This window comes from Suricata suricatta, chromosome 11 (assembly GCF_006229205.1).
Source record: "Suricata suricatta isolate VVHF042 chromosome 11, meerkat_22Aug2017_6uvM2_HiC, whole genome shotgun sequence".
In the NCBI taxonomy this organism is placed as follows: Eukaryota; Metazoa; Chordata; class Mammalia; order Carnivora; family Herpestidae; genus Suricata; species Suricata suricatta.
The window spans coordinates 8,825,561-8,849,611 of NC_043710.1; the positions used below are offsets into that span (position 1 = coordinate 8,825,561).

At 54.8% G+C, this 24,051-nt stretch overlaps 1 protein-coding gene and 1 non-coding gene across 8 annotated transcripts in view; one reads left to right on the plus strand and one right to left on the minus strand.

Moving 5' to 3' along the window:
- Window positions 1–872: 872 nt before the first annotated feature.
- INCENP (inner centromere protein) overlaps window positions 873–24,051 on the minus strand; it is a 28,215-nt gene continuing 5,036 nt past the window's right edge. For 3 of the 7 annotated variants that reach the window (XM_029957654.1, XM_029957656.1, XM_029957655.1), the window contains exons 4-19: window positions 23,246–24,048; window positions 16,721–16,772; window positions 15,867–15,924; window positions 15,639–15,756; window positions 14,494–14,545; window positions 13,979–14,096; window positions 13,765–13,899; window positions 13,232–13,243; window positions 9,144–9,253; window positions 8,950–9,070; window positions 8,600–8,722; window positions 7,454–7,632; window positions 7,181–7,244; window positions 6,903–7,010; window positions 5,096–5,246; window positions 873–3,493 (exon numbers count right to left, since the gene is read on the minus strand). In XM_029957654.1, coding sequence (XP_029813514.1) covers window positions 3,279–3,493; window positions 5,096–5,246; window positions 6,903–7,010; window positions 7,181–7,244; window positions 7,454–7,632; window positions 8,600–8,722; window positions 8,950–9,070; window positions 9,144–9,253; window positions 13,232–13,243; window positions 13,765–13,899; window positions 13,979–14,096; window positions 14,494–14,545; window positions 15,639–15,756; window positions 15,867–15,924; window positions 16,721–16,772; window positions 23,246–24,048 — 2,419 coding nt within the window. In that variant the 3' untranslated portion in view covers window positions 873–3,278. The remainder of the gene's footprint in view (window positions 3,494–5,095; window positions 5,247–6,902; window positions 7,011–7,180; window positions 7,245–7,453; window positions 7,633–8,599; window positions 8,723–8,949; window positions 9,071–9,143; window positions 9,254–13,231; window positions 13,244–13,764; window positions 13,900–13,978; window positions 14,097–14,493; window positions 14,546–15,638; window positions 15,757–15,866; window positions 15,925–16,720; window positions 16,773–23,245; window positions 24,049–24,051) is intronic. The other 4 variants (XM_029957657.1, XM_029957659.1, XM_029957658.1 and 1 more) reach the window with 4 other exon arrangements.
- LOC115272810 lies at window positions 17,441–17,553 on the plus strand. The gene has a single exon (XR_003900468.1). It is a non-coding gene; the product is annotated as a U5 spliceosomal RNA (small nuclear RNA).

The following is a 24,051-nucleotide window of genomic DNA, read 5'->3' on the forward strand; positions in this document are numbered from 1 at the left end:
CGTTCAACTGACTGGGCCACCAAGGTGTCCCTCTAGTTTCTCAAAGTGGAAGCTGAGGTCATTGATTTGACACCTTTTACCAAACACAGATGTGTTAGTTTATAAATTTCCCTCTACCTACTGCTTGAGTTGCAGCACAAAATACAAGGTCAATGCACAAAAATCAATTGTATTTCTACACACCAGCAATGAGCTACTGGAAGCCAAAATTAGAAAAACAATAACCATTTACAATAGCTCCAAGAAAGTAAATGCTTAGCTATAAATCCAACAAAACCTGTCCAGGATCTGTATGCAGAGACTGAGAAATGCTGAGTGAAGAATCCACAGATGTAAATAAATGGAAAAAAAGTCACATTCATGGTGTAGAAGACTTGCTGTCATATGTGAATCCTCCCCAAACTTATCTATAGATCTAAAACCACACCAATCAAAATCCCAGCAAGACCTCTGTATAAATAAAGTGATCTTAAAATTTACAAGGAGAGGCAAAATTGATAGAAAAGTCAGAGTAATTTTGAAAAGGAAGAATGAAGTTGGAGGAATCACACTAACAGATTTTTAAGATGGATACAAGCTACAGTAACGTCGATGATGTGGTTTTGGTAAAAAGAGAGACTCTCAGATCAGTGGAAGAGGACACAAAACCCAGACGCAGGGACGCCGGGGAGGGTCAACGGGTTAAGCTTCTGGTTCTTGTATTTAGCTCAGGTCATGATCTCATGGTGGGAGACGGAGCCACTGCGTAAAATTCTCACTGCCTCTCCCTCTGCCCCTCTTCCATTCCCTCACTCTCTTTTAAAAACAATAACAAAGTCCAGACGTAGACCCATACAAATATGGCTGAATGATTGACAGAGATGCAAAAGAAATTCAGTGGAAAACAGTTTTTTCAACAAATGGTCATGGAACAATTGGATATAGACCCATACGCCCCTCCAAACCAAACAAAACCCATAAATCTCACGCTTAAAAAAAATTAACTCAAAGTAGATCATAAACCTAAATGTAGTATTTCTAAAACTATAAAACATTTAAGAGACAATATAAGGGAAAAGCTTTGATCCAAGGCTTTGAGAACCAAAGAGTTCTTAGATGTGACACCAAAGAGTTACAATCCGTAAAAGAAAAAAGAAAATTGGTAAACTAGGCTCCACCAAATTTAAATTTAACTCCGTTAAGCGAATGAAAAAAGCTGCGGATCAAGAAAAAAATACTGCAAAGCGCATATTGACAGCCGATCTGTATCCATAATACATAAAGATTCTAAACTCGAAGGTAAGAAAACAATCCAATTTACACAGGAACAAAGCCTTGACCAGACACTTCATCCAAGATATACAGATGGTAAATAAGCACGTGGAAAAATGTTCACCATCCTCCGCCATTAGCAGAATGTACATTAAAACCATGATGAGGGCGCCAGTGGCTCAGTCGGTTGAGCTAGCGACTCTTGATTTGAGCTCAGGTCATGATCTCATGGTCGTGGGATCCAGCCCACCCACCCCCTACCCAGGCTTAGCACAGAGGGTGGGGCCTGCTTGGGATTCTCTCTCTCCCCCTCTCCCTCCGCCCCTCCCCTGTTCTGTCTCTCAAAACCATAAAAGTTTACAACCATGATGCGATTTCACTACGGAACAGAACGCCTAAAATAAAAAAATACTGCTGATACTGAGGGCTGGTGAAGATGTGCGGCAATTAGAACTACCTTTTTGCTGAGCCTAACAACTTTTTCTTGAACGCAAAAATGCTCAGAAAAAGTAATATTTGGACACTGTGGTTTTAGGTAAGGACACACCGATGGACTCAACACAACAGCTTCCAGCCTGCGTGCGTACCGAACAAATTGGGACTGGGCACCATATTGGAGTGAACTGTCAAATGTTTCTTTTTTAAGTTTATTCTGAGAGAGTGTGGGGGAGGGGCAGAGAGCCCGAGAGAGCCAGGGAATCTCAGTCAGCGAGAAGCCCGATGCGGGGCTCGATTGAACTCCCAAACCGTGAGACCATGACCTGAGCCGAAGTCAGACACTTAACCGACAGGGCCACTCAGGCGTCCCCAAGTTTCTTTTTTTAGGGCTGGACTCCTCTAAACTTGTGTCTGTTGTGTGTGTTCACGAGTTCCTCATTTTCGGACATTCTGGAATTCAACCTTTACTTTGTCCTAACGCAGGAGCCAGCAAGCTTTCTGTAAAGGGTCCGAGGAAGTACTTTCAGATCTGTGGGCCATCAGACTTCGGTTGCAATTCCTTAACTCTGCCCTCGGCAGAGGAGCCGGAGACCAGAGGCATTTGTTCCAACTGGGAAGGTTCCAATAAAACTTCATAAAATCGGGCTGAGGTTTGATTTGGCCCATGAGGCCACAGTTCGCCAACCTCTGTTCTGGGGGCTGCAAACGCCTGAGAACGCAGCAGGCAGCTACCGGGAGGCCCCGGGCCAGCTTCACGGACACACAGCACTTAATTAGCAGCGAACAGGTTTCCTTGGAGAAACATTCCAACCGCTTGCAAGCGTTGGTCCCAACGGGGTTTCAGGAGCCATCTTTGCAATCAGAGCTCCTGCTTTAGCAGCGTGCATCCGTTCTCAAGTCCTCTGACCTTCCACGTGGCAAGCGTGGAGCCCACGGGGCCGAGGCGCTGTCTTGGGTGGCAGAGCTGTGTCCCGAGCCCGGTCCTCCTGACCTCAGCCCCAGGTCTCTCCCTTTGAACGAGCCCCCTTTTACACACAGGGAACTCCCCAGGAAATCCGAAACTTGCCCCGCCATGCAAGTTAACCGAAGTGTTTCTCAGCCCAAAGGTGGCATTAGAATCACCCACTGCGTCAGCAGGGAGCATACTCCAGGACAGGGAAGAGTGCCTTGGTCCCCCAGCCCCTTGGTGGCCTAAGACACAACGTCTGTGAGGCCAGGGCATTCTGCCAAGGCCCCCATCTCCATGATACCCACAAGTAGGCTTAAAGCAACAGACTTTATTGATCTAGCTCTCAAACACTAGAGGCTAAAATTCGCTGAATTCTAATGGTCTATGTACAGAGTGCTGTCTGCAGGCCAGGTGGGGCTGGGCCGGTTCTCCCCCAACCACCCGCCTAGTGCAGCCTCCCAACAGGCCCGCGCCACTTGCTACCCGCAGCGCACAGAGGACACTTATATACACACGGCCAACCCCCCGGAGACGGAATGCCAGGCAGGATGGCACCAGACCAACAGAGAGGTGGACAGACACACATACACACAGGCGGGTGGAGACTGCTGGGAAGGCCAGGAGTGGGGGCGGGGGGTGCTCAGTACTTCTTTAGGCTGTAGGCCAGGCTGCTGGGGACCCTGGAGCCCAGCAGGGGCGGCGAGTTCCAGACGGCAGAGCTGGTGCGCTTGTGGTAGCGAGGCTTGCTCTTCTTGAAGATGTCCTCCAAGTCCAGTGGGAGAATGGTTCCGAAGAGCTCAAGCAGGTTTGGGGGGTGGTGGTACTGGTAGATGATGGCCTGGCTTAGCTGAGTGCCTGCAGGGGACACGGAGGACCAAGTCACCGCCTGGGGGCTCCTCATGAGCCTCCCCATCCCTTGGCCCTCGTCACCCTCCCCACCGCAGCAGTCACATCAGCTCCTCTCTCAGAGCCCTCTTCCCCTCCCCTCTTCCCTGGAAATACTTATTTTTGAGAGAGAGAGAGAGAGAGAGAGAGAGAGAGAGAGAGAGAGAGAGCGCGTGCATGTGTACAGGGGAGGGGCAGAGAAAGACGGGGACAGCGGATCCAGAGTGGGCTCTGCGCTGACAGCAGCAAGCCCGATGACAGACTAGAACTCACAAACTGTGAGATCATGACCTGAGCCGAAGTTGGGCGCTTAACCAACTGAGCCACGCAGACACCCCCGTGAAAATGCTCTCACTGCCTGTTCCTACCACCTCTTCTGGTACCTTAGCCTGAACACAGGTCCTCAGAGGTTCACCTGGGCCAGGCAACCCCAACCCACAAGCACCAGGGAGGGAGCTCCTTTATTCTCCCCATTTCGTAACGGGGACACTCGCCCAAAGGCACGCAGCTCGTGACAGGGGGAACTCCAGAATTTACTACGCTGCCGTCCTTGATTGCTGGGGTTGGCTACTTCTCTCACCAGCCCCCAGGTCCGACAGCACAGGGTGCAGGCTGAGGAGACCCCTGGGCCAAGGCCTTAGGAGGACCCTGGGGGTCAGGAGGCGGAACATGAGCCCAGCACTGCGCCACACCAGGCCTTACGAATCCACACGAACACTCTTCGTCCTAAATAACCCTCCTCAGCTGGATCTGAGTAGCACCCCCATTTCACAGATGAGAACAGAGGGAGCTTACATAAGCTGGTGGAGGTCAACCACCATTAGGTGGCTCTGGCCATGCTGACCCCTGCCTGCTGACACCTCCCAAATGCCCTGATGTCAGAAGTTAAGGGGATTAAGTCAGATTCTGGCTAATGCGTTCAAATGGGCTGATATCAGAGTAAGTGCTCTTCTGCGGAGTGCTGACCCCCGTGGGACTCTGGGCCCTTCTCTCGGGGGAGTGAGTCGGCCCCACGCCCTGACCCCCAGCTCCGGGAACTCCATGAAGTGCCCATTGTAGGCACCGGCCCCGCTCCCTTGCACCCAGGTCTGCGGCAGCCTGCTCACACGCACCCACATTCCTGTTTAAATGCTGGGGCTTGCAAACTCTGGGGTCAAATCCTGCTCGGGTGCCCCTGCCTCAGGGCTCTCCTGCCTTCCCTGGCTGCCTGGGACCCCCTGCTCCAGCTCTCGGAGCACTGCCTAAAACCTGTGACCACTCTTGGCGCAATTCCTACCCCAAGCTGCTAAGTTGGGTCCAACTGTCATCTGGCCCATTGGGTAGGGGCCCAAGGAGGAGCGTGGGGTCTGAGCCACAGTTTAACACTCTTGCTGAGAGCAGAAGTACCCCACACCACAGACCTAGACACAGAGGACCCCCCTTCCCTGGGCGCACCCCAAGGCCCGATACAGGCTGCCAGCCTGTGACTCCGACAGCCTCCTGACACCTGCAGCTGCCGCCCACCTGCCTCCAGGGTCCCAGATGTCACAAGGGAGGACGCAGGTCTCCCGGGGAACTTGGGGCCCTGCTCACCTCTGGCCCAGGTAGGGATGGGCTTCCGGGGATGCGCCTCATCATCGGTGGAGTCATCGCTATTCAGATCCATCCCGTAGTTATCCGGGTTGATCTTGGGGGGCTGCCTGGGCCCCTGTGGAGTCATCTGATATGAGGTACAAGCTGGAGACTGGCGAAGATAAACATGGCTGTCAGCTCCCCGCCCCACACGCCTGCACTGCTCACCGCTGAGGGGCGCTGGGGCTCTGGTCGCCTCCCCTCATTTGAGGGGGAAAGCAAAAAAATTCAGCAGTTCGCTTTTTAACTTAAAAAAGTCATACCACATATATGACTTTATGTCTTCCTTTTTCCTTTCCTCTTTTTAATTATTTTATGTTTGAGAGAGACAGAGTGTGAGCAGGGGTGGTGCAGAGAGAGAGGGAGACACAGAATCCGAGGCAGGCTCCAGGCTCCGAGCTGTCAGCACAGAGCCTGATGCGGGGCTCGAACTTGTGAGATCATGACCTGAGCCAAAGTCGGATGCTTAACTGACTAAACCACCCAGGTGCCCCTTTCATTTTTTTTTTTAATGTTTGTTTATTTTTAAGACAGAGCAAGCGAGAGAGCACAAGCTAAAGGAGGGACAGAGAGAGAAAAAGACACAATCACTGAGCTGTCAGCACAGAGCCCGACTCGAGGCACAAACTCACGAACTGAGATCATGACCAGGCCGAAGTTGAACGCTTAACTAACTAGGCCACCCAGGCAGCCCTGTATCTTCCTTTTTCAAATTGAAGTATGTTGCAAACACTCTTCCTGGTCAGTGTTTCTCCTTTCAAACCCCATGATTCATATTTTAAGTCAGAGATGAATACTTGGCTCACTTCCAAGTTCTCAACACCATAAACTACGTTGCACTGAAAACTCCCACATACGTTCCGTTAACAAGCGTTAAGCTGGCCGTAGCCTAAATGCTCATCAATAAGGGTTTATTAAAGAAATTCTGGTGTAAGTAACTGGTGCATAGCCATCAAATTTGAGATTTACCAGTGCTGAAACACACAGATGTGTACAGCTCACTAAATGAAAGGGGAAAAAAGGGAGGAAAAAAAAATCAAGATGCCAAAAGGTGTATGTTATAGACTAAATGTTTGTGCCTCCCCCACCCCCCAAATTCTTCTGTTAAATCCTACCCAGCAATGTGACAGTACTGGGAGGCGGGGCCCTTGGGAGGTGATTAGGTCACAAGGGTGGAGGCCCCGTGAGTGAGATTAGCGCCCTTAGAACAGAGACCACAGAGAGCCCCCTCTCCCTTTCCGCCGTGTGAGGACACAGAAGACGGTCACCAAACACTGAACCTGCTGCTGCCTTGACCTTGGCCTTCCAGCCTCCAGAATGGCTGTTTAAGCCAACCAGTCTGTAGCACTGTGTGACAGCAGCCAGAACAGACTAAGACAGTAGGTGTAGACAGTGCCCATTTACAGTTGCCTTTTCTCATCAGGCTCCGGGCCGGATGTGTGTTTGTGTGTATATGCGTGTGTATCCGCATGCATGTGTGTATACAGGTTTGTATGTGTAAACATATAAAAAGATATACATCAGATTAGAGTTCTCCTCTAAGGGTACCTTTCTTTCACTTTACACTTTTTAAAACACTTTTTCTTTTTGTAACAACAAATTCTACTTTTAGAGTAAGAAAAGACACCTGTGGAAAATGGTAAAACCACTTGGGCCAACTCTATCCTTCCCTTCGCCTGGTCCTAATCTGTAGTCCATGGCTCCAGCCAGTGGGAAGTGAATAACCAGAGCTGGGGCCCCCCCTCTCCACTTGGCTGCCCGGCCTCACCTGCACGTCCACGGTCACGTTCAGGCCTTTGCTGGCCTCCGCGGCCCCCCTGGCCTTCCGCTGCTCCTCCTCCCGCAGCCGCTCCTCGGCCAGGCGCTGCTGCTCTTCCTGGGGCCCCGTGGTGGCAGCCGGGTATTAGCGGCGGTGTGTGGAAGCCCCTCGCCCCCTGCCAACCCCACGCGGCTGGGTGGGCAAGGCCACCCTTGTACCAGGAGTCACCAGGCTGGCCCAAAGCTCGGCACTGACCCCACAGGAGCCCCAGGCCCGCTCCCCTTTACCTTTTTCTTCTTCTCCTCCAGCTCCCTCTCCAGCCGCAGGGCCTTCTCCCTCTCCTGCAGCTCCCTGAGGGCCGAGCAAGAGCCTGTCAGGCCCGGAAGCCGCATCCGGCCCGGAGCCCGATGAGAAAAGGGCCTGTCCTTTTGCAAACCCCAGGTGGAGGAGGGAGCTGCCTCCTGGCGACAGCTCCACACGCCCCTTCCACCCGCTCACAGGGCGGCAGGTGCACGCCGACAGGGGTGCCTCCTGGGCCAGCTGGGGCTCGGGTCCCTCACCTCTCGGCCTGGAGCCGCTCCTGCTCCTTCCTGCGCTCCTGCTCCCGCTGCTCTGCCAGCTGCCGCTCGTGCTCCCGCTGCTCCGCCAGCCTCTTGGCCTCGGCCGCCCGGCGCACCCGCTCCTGCTCCTCCTCCCTCTTCTTCTGCAGCAGCTCCTGGTGGCGCCGCTCTTCCTCCTCCTGTGAACAACAGTGCAAGGTCAGGGCCCTCGGGCCAGGCCTGGGCTGGAGAAGCCAGGGAGAGGTCTGGGAGGGAGGGAGGAGAGGCTGCAGGGCTGATCCCTCCCGGCAGCAACACCCCGCGCAAGGCGCCGCAAGAATCACCAGGGAAAGGCATCTTGTGAAAATTGCCTTTTTGTAAAGTTTGTTTATTTATTTATTTATTTATTTTGAGAGAGACAGTCAGCAAGAGCAGGGGAGAGGCAGAGGGGGGCGGGGGACAGAAAGAATCCCCAGCAGGCTCCGCACTGTCAGTGCAGAGCCTGACGCGGGGCTTGAACTCATGAAACTGTGTGCGCCCAACCCACCCAGTCACCCAGGTGCCTCATGAAAATTGCGTTCTCTGCAGCCACAGAGCCAGTAGTTTAGGGTAGACATGGAAGCCAGACTCGCCAGTGATGCGACACCAGGCAAGTGGCTTCAGCCCTCTGGCCTCGGTTTCCCCACTGATAAGTCAGGAACAACAGGAACGACTACGCCTCGCCAAGTCGCCAAGTCCGTGCACAGAACATACTTAGACCAGGCCAAATACCTTTTGCGTTAATCGCATTATAACCCCCTAATGACACATCAGTGCTCCCTATCGGCCTAAGACCACCCCCTGGAAGAGGTCTGGCCCTGCTCTTACAGGCAGAACATTCAACCCTCATACCTACCCTGTCAAGCAGATGATCCCTGAAGGAATCAGAGCCCAGAAAGGTCAAGGAACCTCCCGAGGGTCACCCCGCTAATAAGCGGCGGAGCTGAGACTGAACTCACCATCCACATCTCCAGGGTATTTGCTGAAACTCCTCCAGGCTTAAAGCAACAAGAGGCACCGCGACCAACTCAACAAAGCGGGGTGTGACGGGGACCCTCCGGGACTGGGCGCTGCCGGGCTTCCCCACCCCTCCTGATGGCCAGCCCCTCTGCCCACCTGCCCACGAACCTGTTGCAGCCGCCTGAGCCTTCGCGCCTCCTCTTCCTGCTTGCGGCGCGCCTCCACCTCCTCCATCTTCTTGGCCGCTGCCTTCCTCTTGGCTTTCTCCTCCGCCAGCCGCTCCTCCTTGGCCTGCAGGGCCCACCCACATGTGCCCATTAGAGCACCCTCCTCACTCAGCCCTGCAGCCCGGGGCCCAGAACTGCACCTCCTGCCCCTGCGAACCTGGCCCGTTCCCCACAGCCCAGGGGAGGGGCGCCCAGAAGCCACCAGCTACCCAGTGGGACCTGCTTGGGGCCCCTTAGGGCGCTGCCTACCCTGAAGCCTGGCTGCCCCACCCACCAGCCCAAGGTGCGTACCTTTTCAGTCTTCTCGTCGATCTGAGCAAACTTCTGCTCGATCTGCTTCTTCTTCTCCTCCTTCAACTGCTCCACCCGCTCCCGGGCCTGCAGCACCTTGCGGAGACGTTCCTCCCGCTTCCTGCGGACACAGGGCAGTTGTACCGGGGGCGGGGCCAGGACCCAGGGGCGGGGCCAAGAGCCAGACCACTTACAGCTTCACCTCCTCCAGCCTCCGCCGCTTGTCCTCCTCCACCTTCTGCCGGCGGAGCTGCTCGGCCTCCTCCTTCCTCCGCAGGTTCTCCAGGCGCTGCCGCTCCTTCTCCTGGGACGGGCGGGACGGGGTGAGCGAGGCCCTCAGGCCCCAGCCAGGCTGCTCCAGAGGCAGAGTCACCCCCCAAACACGCATTCGTCTCCAACCAGACTGTGGCCTGGGGCTTCGGTCCTTCTGGGGGCACCCTGAGGCCTACCAAGCACCCTTGACTGAGCCCTGCCAAGTCGCAGTGGAACAAAAATCAGGGTTCAGAATCAGATATATGCTCTGATTATAACTATATTAAATGCCCTTGGGAAGAGAAGGGAGGTTGATGTCACACAGGGAAAGAAATCTGTAAAAGTCGTGGTTAACGTCTAAAACGGGGTGGCGGGCACATAAGCGTTGATTTATTATTCCAACGCGTTGTAACTTTTATACTATGTGTACACACACTTTTATGTTTCTCAGTATTTGAAAAAGAATAAATATGGCCAAATGCTAACAAACATAGATTACTATAGTCTGGTGGGATATGTTAAGGATGGTATATTTTCTCGGGGCACCTGGGTGGCTCAGTTGGTTGAGCCTCTGACTACGGCTCAGGTCCTGATCTCGTGTCTGTGAGTTCGAGCCCCGTGTGGGGCTCTGTGCTGACAGCTCGGAGCCTGGAGCCTGCTTTGGATTCTGTGTCTCCCTCTCTCTGCTCCACCACCCATAGGCCCCTCTCCCTGCATTAGTGACTGTCCATTTCTCCTTGGCCTCTGACCTTGACTGCAGATCTCCCACCTAGAAGTCTGGCCCCACAGACTACAACCCTAAAGACGGAGAGAAGGGCCCCTCTGGTTGTGGGGAACGCACACCCGCTTCTGCCACTGAATGTGGGGATGAAACCTGACTATGTGGAACAGCTGTGTGAGGCTGATGTGAGCAGGCAGATGGAAGACCACTGAGCCAGCAGGAAGTTTACCATTTTCTTCCCCCTCTAGCCTAAACTCAATGAGGTCTGAAACCCCAAAGGGATCTGTGGGGTGCAGACAGACGGAACTCTGGGAAAGGCCCTGTAATTCTCACTTAAGGAGTGGAAAGGGGGCCTCTAATGCTCAGAGTGTGCAGAAACCCCGATTTTAGTTTGGTCTTTGCTTCCTCCACTCGTGCTGCAGGCGACGGTCCGATGGCAACGGGAAGCAGCAGTTACAGGAACCCGCAGTCAAAACTCTGGGGGAGGAGGAGCTGCCTCTGCGCACTCTGGAGCTGTGATCCCTGAGAGTTATGAATGCTGTGGCTTTTTTCCTGTCTCCCTGCCAGGTGACCCTGGGTGTGGTCGTGGAAACATGCCGTGGAGCAGGGTAACGGGAGTCCCAGCTTCCTGGCTGGAGGACGGAGGGCTGGAGCCTCGGCAAAGTGAAATGTACTAGATGCATGGAGAAAACGACACGCTATGGTTGTTTGAACTCCTAGGCTCAGCCGCACACTGCAGATGCATGGATCTGACCATCTATTACACCAAAAACGTGATCCGAAAGCACTGCGAAGACTCTGAAATCTGAACACTGGAATCACGTCCCACAGAAGGAGGGACTGGACCAAACGAGGTAGGATCAAGATACCAATATTCTCTCTCAGATGTGAACATGTGGCCTCATGACGCAAAATTCCAAGTGGCCAGGATATAATCCAAAACCACTCAGCACACAAAGAACCAGGAAAATCTCAACCCCCCCCATGAAGACAATCAGCAGCCACCAACGTCAAGGTGACAGATGTTAGACTTATCCAACAAAGACATCAAGGCCACTATTCTAGAAATGTTTCAACAGTAGTCACATTAAGACAAATGGCAGGGGGCATGAGCTCAAGCCCCACATCAGGATCTGTGCTGTCAGCTAAGAGCCTGGCTCCTGCTTCAGATTCTGTGTTTCCCTCTCTCTGACCCTCTCTGCTTGCATTCTGTCTCTCTCTCTCTCTCTCTCTCAAAAATAAACACTAAAAAAAAATTTTTTTAAAGACAAATGGCAAAATAGAAAATCACAGCAAGGAGAAGATCTAGAAAAAAGCAAACTGGAAACTTCAGAACTCAAAATACAATAACAGAAATGAGAAATTCAGTGCATAGGCCCAAGGGCAGAATGGAAAAGACCGATAGATGTCACTAAATATACAGATCAATCAATAAAACGTATCTGATCTGAACAGAGGGAAAAAGCTATGGAAGAGAAATGAACAGAGCCCGGAGGCTTATGGCGACACAGAAAACTCCACCACCAGCGTGGGTGTCATTGTCACCTATGATGGAGACGAAAGAACGCAACACTGAAACGGAGTTTTTTAGAAATAATGGCTGAAAACGCTCCAAGTTTGGCAGAACGTATAACTTGCCAAGTTTGAGGTTATCCGACCAGCAGGGGGCGCCAATTTCTACCCCGTGCTCCCAGGTGGGGAAAGCACCTCACCCTCTCTTCCTGCCCCAAGTGCCCGCGGACTCCTGCTTCCAACAGAGCTCAGCAAAACGTGTTACCCCCGAAGCCTGAGTGTTGAAATTTCCCAGCACAGGGCAGAGAAATGATCCTGCATGTTGTGAATTTTATAGAAGCAAGATTTGTTCGTGTCATAGAATCCATGTTCGCCTTCTGTCCCAACCCTCCCAGGTTGGCTGGGTTGTCTCCGCTCCCCAGAGGCCACCATCAAGGCCAAGGAGGCAGATCAGCAAACCAAAAGCTTATTTAGCGCCTTCTGCCTCCAGGGGCCTGAATGGAGCAGTCTCTCCACCAATGACTAAAAATTACTTTATACCAAGTCCTGTGCTGGGTGCTTGATGGACAGGACCCTGGTTCACCCATTTCTATGAAGGGACCTCTGAACTCATTTTGTAGCCAAGGAAACTCAGCCAAAAGTTCGGAAACATGTCCTCGATCTCAAGGTCCCTACGATCTATGTAGGCCCAGTCTCCTAACTAAGAACTGTCCCACCACCACCAGACGCCCTGTGCAGGAATCTGGGCTCCCCATGGCGAAAAAAGGCAGCTCCCTGGACCTCTGGTCATCCCTAGGAAGCCTGGCAGGCTCCCATCAGTCTGTGTGCAACATGGGAGTTCGCTGTAGGAAGATCAAGTCCAAGTCTGGTTCATTACCATTGGCCCAGGGGCCTAGCACCTAGCAGGTGTGTGAGGCCACACAGCCTGCTTGCTTGCGTATTGGAGGGTATGCCATTGCCTCGTTCACAGAGAGCGGGCCAGTCTCCTTACACGACAGGCAAGTTCAAGACCTACATGTCTAGCAGCTGAGAAGCCCCTTGACCCGCCAAGCCCCAGGCCCTCGTCTAGAGGCAGAAGCCTTGCTCATAGGAGGCCCTTTAAAGCGCCAGTGGGAACAGAGGAACAGAAGGGCTGCAGCCTTGTAACCTGGGAGACCCCAGGCAGCCAAGACCGCAGGCTGAGCTGACCCCAGCCGTGTGGGGCTCCTTCCTCAGGGCCCGTGGCCCGGCTCAGCTCTGAGGGATCTGAGAAGAGAACAGCTTCTGTGGCCTTCTCTCCAGAGGCCCCTAGTGACAGTTCTACCGTGACCCCACAGGACCCAGACTACAACGATGGCTCCCCCCACCCCCACCCGCTGCTCTGCCCCTCAAGGCAGTCGCTCAAGTCTGTGACCCAATATATCTCAGTGGCTCTGGGGACCAGGGGCCACTTGTCTGTTCTCTTCACAGCCCCAGACCCTGAGGGGGAGCCCAGGGCCAGGGAGGGAGATGCTGTGGGGAAATTCAAGCAGTGGCCCTGGTGAATAGCAGCCAGCCACACCCTCTCTGCCTCCTCTTGTGCCAGGGGGGCTCTGAGGCTCCTCCTGGGAGCAGAGACAAGGGCAGGGAGGACCGGCCCCGCAGAGGGAGGACAGCCAGGACAGCTGGGCGCCTCCAGGCAGCCACCCCTTTAACGCTCCCGCTCCACCTCCAGTGTTAGTGTTTCTACGGGTGCGGGTGGCCTCGCGGGAACAGGGCTACGGCAGGTAAGTGCTAGGGGGAGCTAGGGTAGAGGAGACAGAAGAAGGCTTTACTTACAACGAAGCTGCACTGTGGAGGAGAGGAGACAAGGAAAAAGCCAGGAGTTAATGCCAGGCTTGGGGACATCCGGAAAGCAGGCTCCCTCTTGATGACGCCAGAGTCGGCGTGGGGCCTGTGCCCTCCCAGCCCCCCATCCCACCAGCCCTCACCTCAGTGAGCACAGGGTCCACGGGTGTCCCTCGCCTCAACTACTCAAGCCTCAAGAGGCAGCATGGGGGGTGTGGGGATGGATGGTCACGGCCATGGCCAGCTACGCCATTTCTACTACCAGCTCAGGGCCCAACACCCAGGAGTCACTCTGAGCCGCCCGAGCCTCTGAGCTGCCCTTTGGAGCCCAAGAAGCCCGAACAGCCCTCAGACATCGGGGCGGCCCAAGGCCACAGAGGCTGGAGCTGGCCCTTGACGGGTGCCAGGTCACAGCTGCCTTGGCCCGGATCCACGCCACTCCCAGCAGCCTAGGGGACAGACGGGAGCCCTCAGCCATGCTGCCCTGGCCTAGCAAAGTGCGGCCAGGGTCCGGGCTCCCTCACCTTAGGGTCCACGCGCAGGGGAGTGTTGCGCTTGATGAAGGACTTCATGACACTGCCACGGGGGGCCGAGGTCGGGGTCATGAGCATCTGGTTCCTCTGCACGGTGTGCAGGAAGGTCCGGAGGGGCCGCACCACCTGTGGGGGAGGACCAGGGTAAGGACACCCCCCGGGTGCAGCAGCAGGGGCAACAAGGGAGTGCAGAGGCCCCGTTCACCTTGCTGGCTGGGCAGGGTGGGGAAGGGGTCTTGCTCCTGGGGGGCTGCAGCTCCTCGTCCTCCAGTTGCTGCTCCTCGTCCAGTTCACTCACGGCCTGCTTGTAGCTACGCTTCCTCCTGCCACAGCATGGCGGCGACAGTGTCACAGGCTGACCCAGTCCCCTCCCCACCACACCCCGTAAGAGGTCACCCTGTGAACAGAGCTGGGCCCCACTCAGAGGGCTCCAGGTGGAGAGGCACTACAGATGTGGGGTCCTCCTGACCAAGTGCCCAATCCTAGGTCCCACGCCCAGGAGGATGCAAGGGGTGGGGTCTGCGATCCGGTCACCCACTCCCAGGCCCGCTCTGTCTCACAGCGGCGAGCTACCTCCTGCACTAGGCCTCACCCATGCCGAGAGTAAACAGAGCCCACCCCCCCCACCACATTCCCACCCTTCCCGAACGAGGACCTAAGGTGCATGTCCCCCTGGGCCCCTCAGAAGAGTCGCCTAGGCACCCCTACCCAGATGCACACCTGACACTCTGGGGTGGCTCCCTGGGGCCATCTGCATGGTCAGTCTTGGGCTCTGTGGAGAGAACAATTTTGGTAAGGCTGCAGGAACAGCTTGGAGGGGACAGGGGAGGGGTCCCCCAGCAGCAGCATGGCGAGGGCAAGGCTCTGTGCCAGGCAGATCCCAGGGTGACTAGTGGCGGAAGCTGTCAGCCTTAGCACAACCAGCCCTGAGAAATCCGTGGACGTCCAGAGCCCAGCATACGGGCCCCAGCCCGTGGGGCCCGTGACAGGAACAGCAGGACACTCCCACTGAGGTGGCCCACCTGTGTGCTGCCCACCTTAACACTGAGAGCTGGGGCGGGGGGGTGGTTACCTTTTAGGAGCAGAAACCGTGGAAGCTGCAGACTCTAACAGACCCCTCGACTGGCTTCAAACTCCCACCCCTCCAGGCCTATCAGCTGAGGCTGCCATGACAGGAAGAGGGGAGGGCCCCCTGGGCAGGGTCCACCGTTGGGGTGTGGGGTCAAGTTCGTTTTGTTTCACTGCTGGGGGAAAGCGCCAACCTCGCCCCTCGCTGTTTAACCTTGCAGCAACCTTGCAGCTCGGCCAGGGGTTACAGCGCTGGAGCAGTTCTGGTCCCTGGCCCCAGTATAAAGCTGGGAAAGCCGCGGACAAAGACCTCACAGCCACAGTGCTCTTCCCACTGAGGAGACGTGAGCCAGACGCTGGGACACGCCAGGCGGCCTGGAGGTGCTGGAGCCCATAGCTCTTGCAGGGACCCGCAAAAGTGAGGGGAGTGAGACAGCAGCAGGGACATAACACAGGCCAGGGGTCCCCACCCCAGCACAGAGCTCCCCCCGCTGCCCCCAGGGGAGGGGCCTAAGTCTCTGACCCGGCGCGTTCACAGTTGATACCTGAATTCAGGCCCCGCCCCGCATCACCTGGCTTCACACACCAACCAGCCTCGGCCACTCATGTGGCACTCAGCAGCTGTTCCAGCCAGAAGGTGGGCAGTGAAACCTGGACACCCAAAGATCTGTACCCCCTGGGTCTCGTTTACCTGTGGCCAGAGAACCCAGAAATGGGCTTCTCTCTCCCTGAAAGTCAGACCAAGGCCACCAAGGCCACCATGGCCCTGGGTATCTGCACGAAACAAGAAGGCTCACCTTGCTGCCCTTTGGAGGGCGTTTCTGGGCCACCAGTCACAGGCTGCGAGCCAGGTGTGCTAACGGCGATCTTGGTGGCACTGCGGGGCCACAAGGCACTCCTGTCTTGCTCAGGGCCCTGGTGGGAGGGTGAAGAACCAAGGCTTTGGGGTCTGTGCCTGGGCCTCATGGGCCCTTGACCCCCCACCCCCACCCCGCTCCCACCCACACCCAGCCTGCTCGCCTTACCTCTGGCTCAGCCGCCTGTACACCCTTGGCCTCCTCAATGGGCTGCTTCTGCTCAGGGCTGAAAGCAGAGCAAGAGGCATGTGGGACCCGCCCAGCCAGCCTGAGTCCTCACAGGAGCACCTCCCCACCCGACAGACGTCCTGGTCTGGGTCACCAACCCACAGCGCCACGTAGGAGAAGAGGACAGCAGCCAGAGCAGAGCCAGGGGGACCCTGGAGCGTCTGTGGCCCGGGCAGACAGGGAAGTCAGCTTCTGAACATCGGGGCCTGGTTCGGGATGTCAGCCCTTTGCCAGCTCTGTCCTGACCCCTTGTGCCCCGATGGGTCATTGTCCATTCCCCGGAGGGCCAGCAAAGCCAGTCTGCCCAGTTTCCCTGTCTTCCCATCTCAAGCGCTGACCCTCTGCTCCAAAGCAGGGGCAGGAGGGCCCCAGTTTTAGCGATGGCAAGATGTAGCCTCAAGGAAAAGCGGTGCTGGGGTGTCATCGTGGGGCAGGGAGCATGCGCAGGCCGGTGCCGCCCCATTGCCACAATAGGCACGCCCCCTTTCCACTACAATAGGCACGACGCTCCTCATGTCTGTACTAGCCAGTACATGGGCCTCTGGATTGGACCCCCAAGGAGTCCACGCACCAGGGTAAGGTTTGGAAGACTCAAGGCCAGGCCAGAGCTGTCACCTGTGCCATCTGCTGCCTGGTTAGAATAGGGGGAGGGGTAGCTGCAGCTGAAGGCAGTCCCCATCAGGAGGGAAGGCTCAGGCACAGGAAATGCTTCCACTCCTGGGACTCAGCTGGGTAGGAATCCATGTGTCCTGCCCAGCCCTGGAAAAGTCCGCAAGCCCTGGAAGTGAACTCACCCAACTTTCTGGGGCACTTCAGCATTCAGGAGCCTCTCCAGGTAACTGTGACCTGAGGGGAAAACAAAGGATGATGCCTCAGAAACTGACCAGGTGTCGCTCCAAGTAATCCCGGAAGCCACGTGCTGGTTGGAGCTTGGCCACTCTTCATCTACAGTCAGACCTTCTCCACCCAGAGACCTCCCCCCTTCACTGGACACAGGCCTTCTCCACTCCAGAGACACCCCCTTCACCAGGCATGGGCCTTCTCCACCCCAGAGAGCCCCAGCTTCACTGGGTGCAGAGGCCCCGCCTGCCCTGAGCAAATTCCCTCGGCTTCCAGCATCCTCAGTAGAGCTGTGGGCTTTATGTCTCCTATTCCCCAGCTGGCAACCTGCCCATCTGAGAGCACATCTTGGCTCCTTCACTGAGTGGGGCCGGGAACACCTCGGGAAGAGAAACACCGTCTGACTCCGGGTCCCTAATATCCAGCATGGGGTCCAACACAAAGCAGCTTATTCATTCAACAATTATTCTTGGGGTGCCTGGGTGGCTCAGTCAGTTAAGCGTGCGGCTTCTGCTCAGGTCATGATCTCACAGTTCGTGGGTTCGAGCCCCGTGTCGGGCTCTGTGCTGACTGCTAGCTCAGAGCCTGGAGCCTGCTTCATATTCTGTGTCTCCCTCTCTCTCTGACCCTCCCCTGATCTCACTGTCTCTCTCTGTCTCTCAAAAATAAAAAGCATACTCCGGTTTCTCTTCAGCTCGCATAAATCTTTCGCCTTTTACTAAAGATTTCCGTGGAGAGAAACAATTCTGAGTCTTTAATTTTTTGGGGCCTTGCTCTGGCCAAGGCTGTATCAGTTGTTGTAACAAAAGATCAGGCTTCTAGGGGCACCTGGGTGGCTCAGTTGGTTAAGGTTAGGCCTGCAACTTTGGCTCAGATCTCACGTTCGTGGGTTCAAGCCCCCCGTCCGGTTCTGTGTCTCCTCTCTCTGCCCCTCCCCCTCTCATGGTCTGTCTCTCTCTGTATCAAAAATAAATAAAACATTAAAAAAAAAAAGTACAGAGACCGTTTAAAAAAAAATAAAAAGCATTAAAAAAAACTAAAAAAAAAAACAAAACAATTATTCTTTGAGGGCCTACTATGTACCAGGCCCCAAGGCCATGGGGACCAAACAGTGAGTGAGACAAACAGAGCCACCATCCGGTCTACATAACCATCAAGTAATCCTGTAAAAGACACGTGGTATGTGTGATGACGGAAAAGAGCAGAAGATTTTGAAAGACTGTAATGGGGACCCAAACTGGTCTAGAGGCTGGGAGGTGAAGGAAGACACGGTCACAGACAAAGGGGGAGCGCTGGGAGAGAGAAGGACATCCAGGCTGATGGTTCCCAAAGTCTATTTTCAGACTCCTGAAAGTCAAGTGCCCAAGACCCTTTCGTGAGGTCTTAACTATTTTCACCACAACATGAAAAACCCTGACAGTGCAAAAGCAATGAAGCAATGCTAGGTGAGACCCTGAGCACCAAACGGAGATCATGAAACCAAACCGTACCCCATACTCGACACAGAAATGTTCAAATTCACTTAAGAATGTCCTTGATGAAAGAGTATAAACTATGAATTTTATTAAATCTAAACCTAAGTACGCTCTGTGTGGTGGAGTGGAAAGTATGTGCAGTGCCCTTTACTGTACACCCAGGTCTCTGGCAAGCGTTCATGTTTGAATTCCCAGCTCAACTAGCCATTTTTTTTTTAATGGAACGATTTTTAATTGAAAAGGCAACTGACAAACCACTGTTACGCAATCTTGGATATTTGGTAGACATTTTCTTAAAAAATGAACAAAATGAGTCTGTCACTTAAAATAAAACAATGAATAAGGCAGGCCTAGGGGCTCAGTCGGTTAAGCATCCGACTTCAGCTCAGGTCATGATGTCACAGTTTGGGGGTTCCCCTCTCTCGTTCACTCTCTCTCTCAAAAATAAACAGTTAAAAAAGAACAATGAATATTTTATCAGTAATAAAAAAATGATTCCCTGTCCAAAAATAGAATTTTGAAAGCCATGTATCCATGGCCATGAGCTTCTAGCTTCCCGATACCTGCAGACTTTTCTAATGAGATGGGAAAACAAATGTGCTCCTTTTAAAAAATAGATGATGAAGGGTGTCAACATTAGGAAGATGCACATAACTTAGTGAAACAGCATCTTCTAAATGATCAACACATGAGGCTACAAAATTGCATATGGCTAAAAGTTCCATTCAAAGTGCAAGACGAGCACCGGGGTGACTCAGTAGGTCACGGCTCTGCCTCTTGATTTCCGCTCAGGTCATGATTTCACAGTTCGTGAGTTCAAGCCCCACGTTGGGCTCTGACCTAATAGCATGGAGCCTGCTTGAGATTCACCCTCTCCCCCTCTTTCAGCCCCTCTGTGGCTTTCTCTCTCTCTCTCTCTCTCTCTCTCTCTCTCTTTTAAAACTAAATAAATAAACATGAAGGGGGAAAAAAGCACCGGACAGACCAAGGTGGGGCCAATGAGAGCTTCCGATTCCCCACTGCAATAAGCCTTTCAGAAGCTACCACTTGTGTTGAATATGTACAAATTAACTGAAAAAAAAAATGAATATGCAAAATTATCTGAGAAGACTTTTAAAGGTGTCCTTTCTTTTCCAACTATGTATCTCTGGGAGGCCAAGTTTTCTTCGTATGCTTTCACCCAAACACCACAATGCAACAGATGGAATGCAGAATCTGCTGTCTGCTTTCAAGGCACACGTTAAAAAGATCTGCAAGGTATAGAAGAGCGCCAGCCTCCTCCCTACAGTTTTGTTTTGGAAAAGAATTATATTTTTTATTTAAAAAAATCTAGAAGCGCCTGTGGGGTTCAGTCGGTGGAGCATCTGACTTCAGCTCAGGTGATGATCTGGCAGTCCGTGGGTTTAAGCCCTGTGTCCGGCTCTGTGCTGACAGCTCAGAGCCTGGAGCCTGCTTTGGATTCTGTGTCTCCCTGTCTCTCTCTTTCTGCCACTCCCCCACTCAGGCTCTGTCTCTCTCAAAAATAAATAATAAAACAGTAAATTTTTAAAAAATCTAACATCAATAGACAATAGGCTTGCTATTTTTGTATCAGGGTATTAAATAATACTTTTAATTTTTAATACCAAAATAATATAACTACAGAAAATAAAATTAGATCATACTAAAGTTTTTTATTAATTTTTTTTTTTAGGGGCGTCTGGGTGGCTCAGTTAGTTAAGCGTTCGACTTTGGCTCAGGTCATGATCTCATGGTTCGTGGGTTCGAGCCCCCCATCAGGCTCTGTGCTGACAGCTCAGAACCTGGAGCCTGCTTCGGATTCTGCGCATCTCTCTCTCTGTCTCTCCCCTGCTTATGCTTTGTTTCTGTCTCTTGAAAACAAATTCTCAAAATGTCTAAACACAATTTTTTTAGCATTTTTTTTTTTGAGTAGGCTCCACGCCCAGTGCAGAGCCCAACACATGGCTTGAACTCATGACCTTGAGACCAAGACCTGAGCTGAGATCAAGAGTTGGACGCTTAACTGGCTGAGCCGCCGGGGTATCCATCAGTTTTAATTTCTAATACAGTAACTATCAGTGTCTAGAACCCTCACATTCAAAAACTCTTTGGGGTCTTCAATAATTTTTAAGACTGGGAGCGGGGGCTGAGACAGAAAGTTGAGAGCTGCTGGCCTGGGCAGAAGGCTACGAGGTAGGAAAGGACCGGCTTCTCCGAGGTGAGAGGCAGTTGGGGTGCGGCCAGGCAGTGCCTGAGGGTCTAAGGGAAGGGGGGAAGATGAACACAGGGCTGCAGCAGCAAACAACGAGGCAGAGAAAACAGCAGCAGAGAGCCACCTGCTTGGGGGTGGGGCCAGGCCTGGGGCAGCGAGAGGGGGCGGCTCAGGGCCAGGCCTGCAGTCAAGGGAGGTACGTGCTCCCACTGGTGGGGGGCCAAAAGCTAGAAAGGCTCCCCTGGTTGCCCACCCCAGCGCCGTGCTCCCCCCCAGCTCTGGGCTCCGTGCTTGCTGCTGAGGGAGCAGAGGGATGAGAGGCCCATGTGACCCACAACTGTTCCGCTGGAATGTTAAATGCCATCTGCATGCCATTCGGGCCCCAGGCCCGATATCGTGGCAGGGAGACGGCCTGAGGCCTGGCAGAGGGCCAGATGGGCTGTTCCCCAGTGCGGAGGTGGCCGGGGAACCCCAAGGAGGAGCCTGGCCTGAACGGCAGGACCCCCCAAATACCCTGAAGTGGCTGCTGCCTCACTGCTTCAGGGGCCATCTGTCCACCCACTGCTGCACCATTTCTTTGCCCAACGGCTCCCACAGGGCCAACGTGTGCCAGGCCAGGCACGCGAGGCCTCAATGCCCCCTCCCAGCAGCCCCTGGACACAGTGCTCCACGGGCCAGGCCTCCTCACCGGCAGCCCTTCCCGGTCTCACTTCCCCACGACCCCACTGCAGGCATTTTGCGCTCTTCCAAAATGATCAAGTTGCACCCAAATCCTGACATTAAGGCTGATTCTGGGGGGAACCCAAACTAAGACCCCACCTCCAAGTTGCCCGGCCAAGCCTCGGAGCTGGGTGTCAGGAAGGCCTCCGGGAAGCCTCTCTCCCCCGCTATGAAACACCCTGCAGCTCAGTCCAGTTCAGGGGCAGCCTGGCCACACCCAGACTGAGCTTTGAGAACACAGGTCTTCTGGGGTTTTATCCCTTAAAGACTGACGGAGCCTGTACCTTATCCAAGCATGAAAGACGGGCTCTCTACCACATTCAAGGCAGGTGTTATCACCATTTAACAGATGGGAAAACCAAGGTCCAAGGTCAAGGTCAAGGTCATGGAGGCTCTGTGTGACTCCAGGGCTTAATTGCTATGTTTTAGTCTCCCCCCACCCCCTTTCCCTCTTCCTTCCACCTTAAGGTGGAGGAGCCCTGGGCTGGGAGTGAGATAGACCTGTCCAGAACCTCTCCCGCACCCTTCTTCTAGAACTCCAGGCTCACCTGCTCCATCACACCCTAAGGATCAGATTCAGGCCTGAGGGAACCACCAACGCAAGTCAGAAACAACTCAGCCATTCTGAGAATCCAAAAGTGGCCCGCGTGCCAGGTCCCCAGGCTGCATGTCCTCAAGCCCATGACCCAGAGCAAGCCCTTCCCTAGGTGGGGAAGAAATCTGGCGAGGTGAGGGGCCCTTACCCACTGGACCAAGCCCCACTCCGGGGCGCCCCACACGGCCTCCTCGGCGCCCCGGAAAGGATGCCACATGGGGCTCAAGCCGTTTCCCAGTTTTGCAAATTCAGTGACCACTGTAAGCTTCTGTCTCCTCCTCTGTCAGGTGGGGGAAAGTCCACCGGGCCAACGGTGGTGCTGCAAGGGCCCAATGAGAACCTAGTGTCTTCTAACTCTTGGAAGTGCTAGGCCGATGTGGACGATTGATCTAATAGCCATGAACTTAAACCCTGGCCTTCTTCCCCATCAGCCGCGCTGCCTCAGGTTCCTCTGGCTGGACTCTGGCGACAGCCTCCTTCCCAGTCTTCCTGTCTCCTTCCCTCCCTTCCCTTTGGCCATTTTTCACCCAGTACCAGGGACCATCAAGGGGCCATATCCGCTGCATTAGTGGGTCAAGCCCAGGCCCCTTGCCTGGCACGTGAGCCCAAGATACCCCCTCTCTTGCCACTTCCTCCCTCTGCGTCTTCACACAAGCTGTTCCCTCTGCCAGGGATACCTTTCCCCACAAATTTTCCACCTGCCGCAAGCCTAGTGATCCTTCATCAAAAACCTCCCGGCTCCGACCCCACCTCCTTCACGCAGCCAGCCCCGACTCGCAGAGCCGCCTGTCCTCCGTGGCTCGTCACACCTGCTCCCCCCAGGACAACAGTCCCCTGAGCTGGGGCCAGATGAGGATACAAATGGCTAATGGAACAGCTGAGGCCCACAAAGAATTTCCTGGAGCCTGCTCCAGGTCACAGGGCAGGTGGACTGCCAAGCTGGCACTACATCCAGCTTTCTGTCCCTCCAGAATGACCCTCTGCATCTCCAGACCAGCAGCTTCGCTAACAGGAGGCCACAAACGTGGCCAATCTCAGTGAGCCTCTGTAGGAAGCAAGTGGGACACTCTGGCCCTGAGTTGAAGGCCTTGGTTCGAGCCTCAGCATGATCACTAACCACAGGGACACTGTGGCCACCAACCTCCCTGGACCTCGGGTTCCTAATTTGTAAAAGAGGTTTGGGCTAGATTTGTGCCGTCCAATATGATAGGCACTAGTTTAAATCTAAAGTAAGTGAAACGTAATGAAACTAAAAATTCACTTCCTCCGTCACACTAGCCGCATATGGGGGCTCCACAGCCACACGTGGCTAACAGGGGCCATGAGATGGGACAGCACAGATACAGAATGTTTACACTGTCGCAGAAACTTCTAGGGTCAGCTCCTTGCTAGAAGGCTCCCCAGAGCCGCTCCAGTTAAGCCAGGCACCAAGGACCACCCACCGCACCCCTACCTCCTGCTGGGCCCCCAGACTCACAGATGATACGGGCGGAGGCAGCTGGCTCTTCAGCGGCTTTCTTGCCTAGCCTTCTGCTTGACCTGCGCACTGCTTTCTCCTGTGTGGCCACCAGCGAGTACTTCTGGGCCAGCAAGCCCTGGCGGCCCGGGGAGGACGGGGCGATCAGGCTGCGCCGCACCGCCTGCAGGCCCACCCGGGCGCCCGTGGGCGTGGAGCAGTTATGGGGCAGGAGGGGAGCCAGCACCCGCTCCTGCCACGGCGACGCCAGAGAGCCCGCTGAGTCCTGTGGGCCTGGGGAAGCCTCTGCGATCCTGAGCTTGGAGGCAGACCGGCTTGCTCCGACCCCTCGGCCCTTGGGGTCCTGGGGCGTAGCCATCAGGGAGCTCACGGTGACAGACCCCAGTCTCCCAGCCTCCGGCTTCTGGGGTGTCGATTCCTCATCGGAGATCAGGATGCTGTGGGCAGCAGGAGCCGTGGCTGGAGGGGATGGAGCCGGGGAAGGCGTGCGGGTGGCCCTGAGCTGGCCCAGGTGCTGCTCTGCGCTCCGGCGCTCGCCCACGCCGATCTCCACCACGGGCACCAGCTGGCCCTGGGCCGGGCTATTCTCAGGCTCCTTGGTCAGCGCCATGGGAGACTCAGGCGCAGGCGAAGGAGGTGCCACTGCCGCGGTGGCCGCCGCAGCTGCGGCCGCAGCACGGGTCACCCTCCGCAGGACGGAGCCGTTCTCGCCGACCACGGTAGCCAGCTTCTCCACCTTGTCCTTGCTGCGGAGGTGCCGGGAGCTCAGCTGGCTGCTCCGGGTCCTTCTGCGGGACAACCTGCTG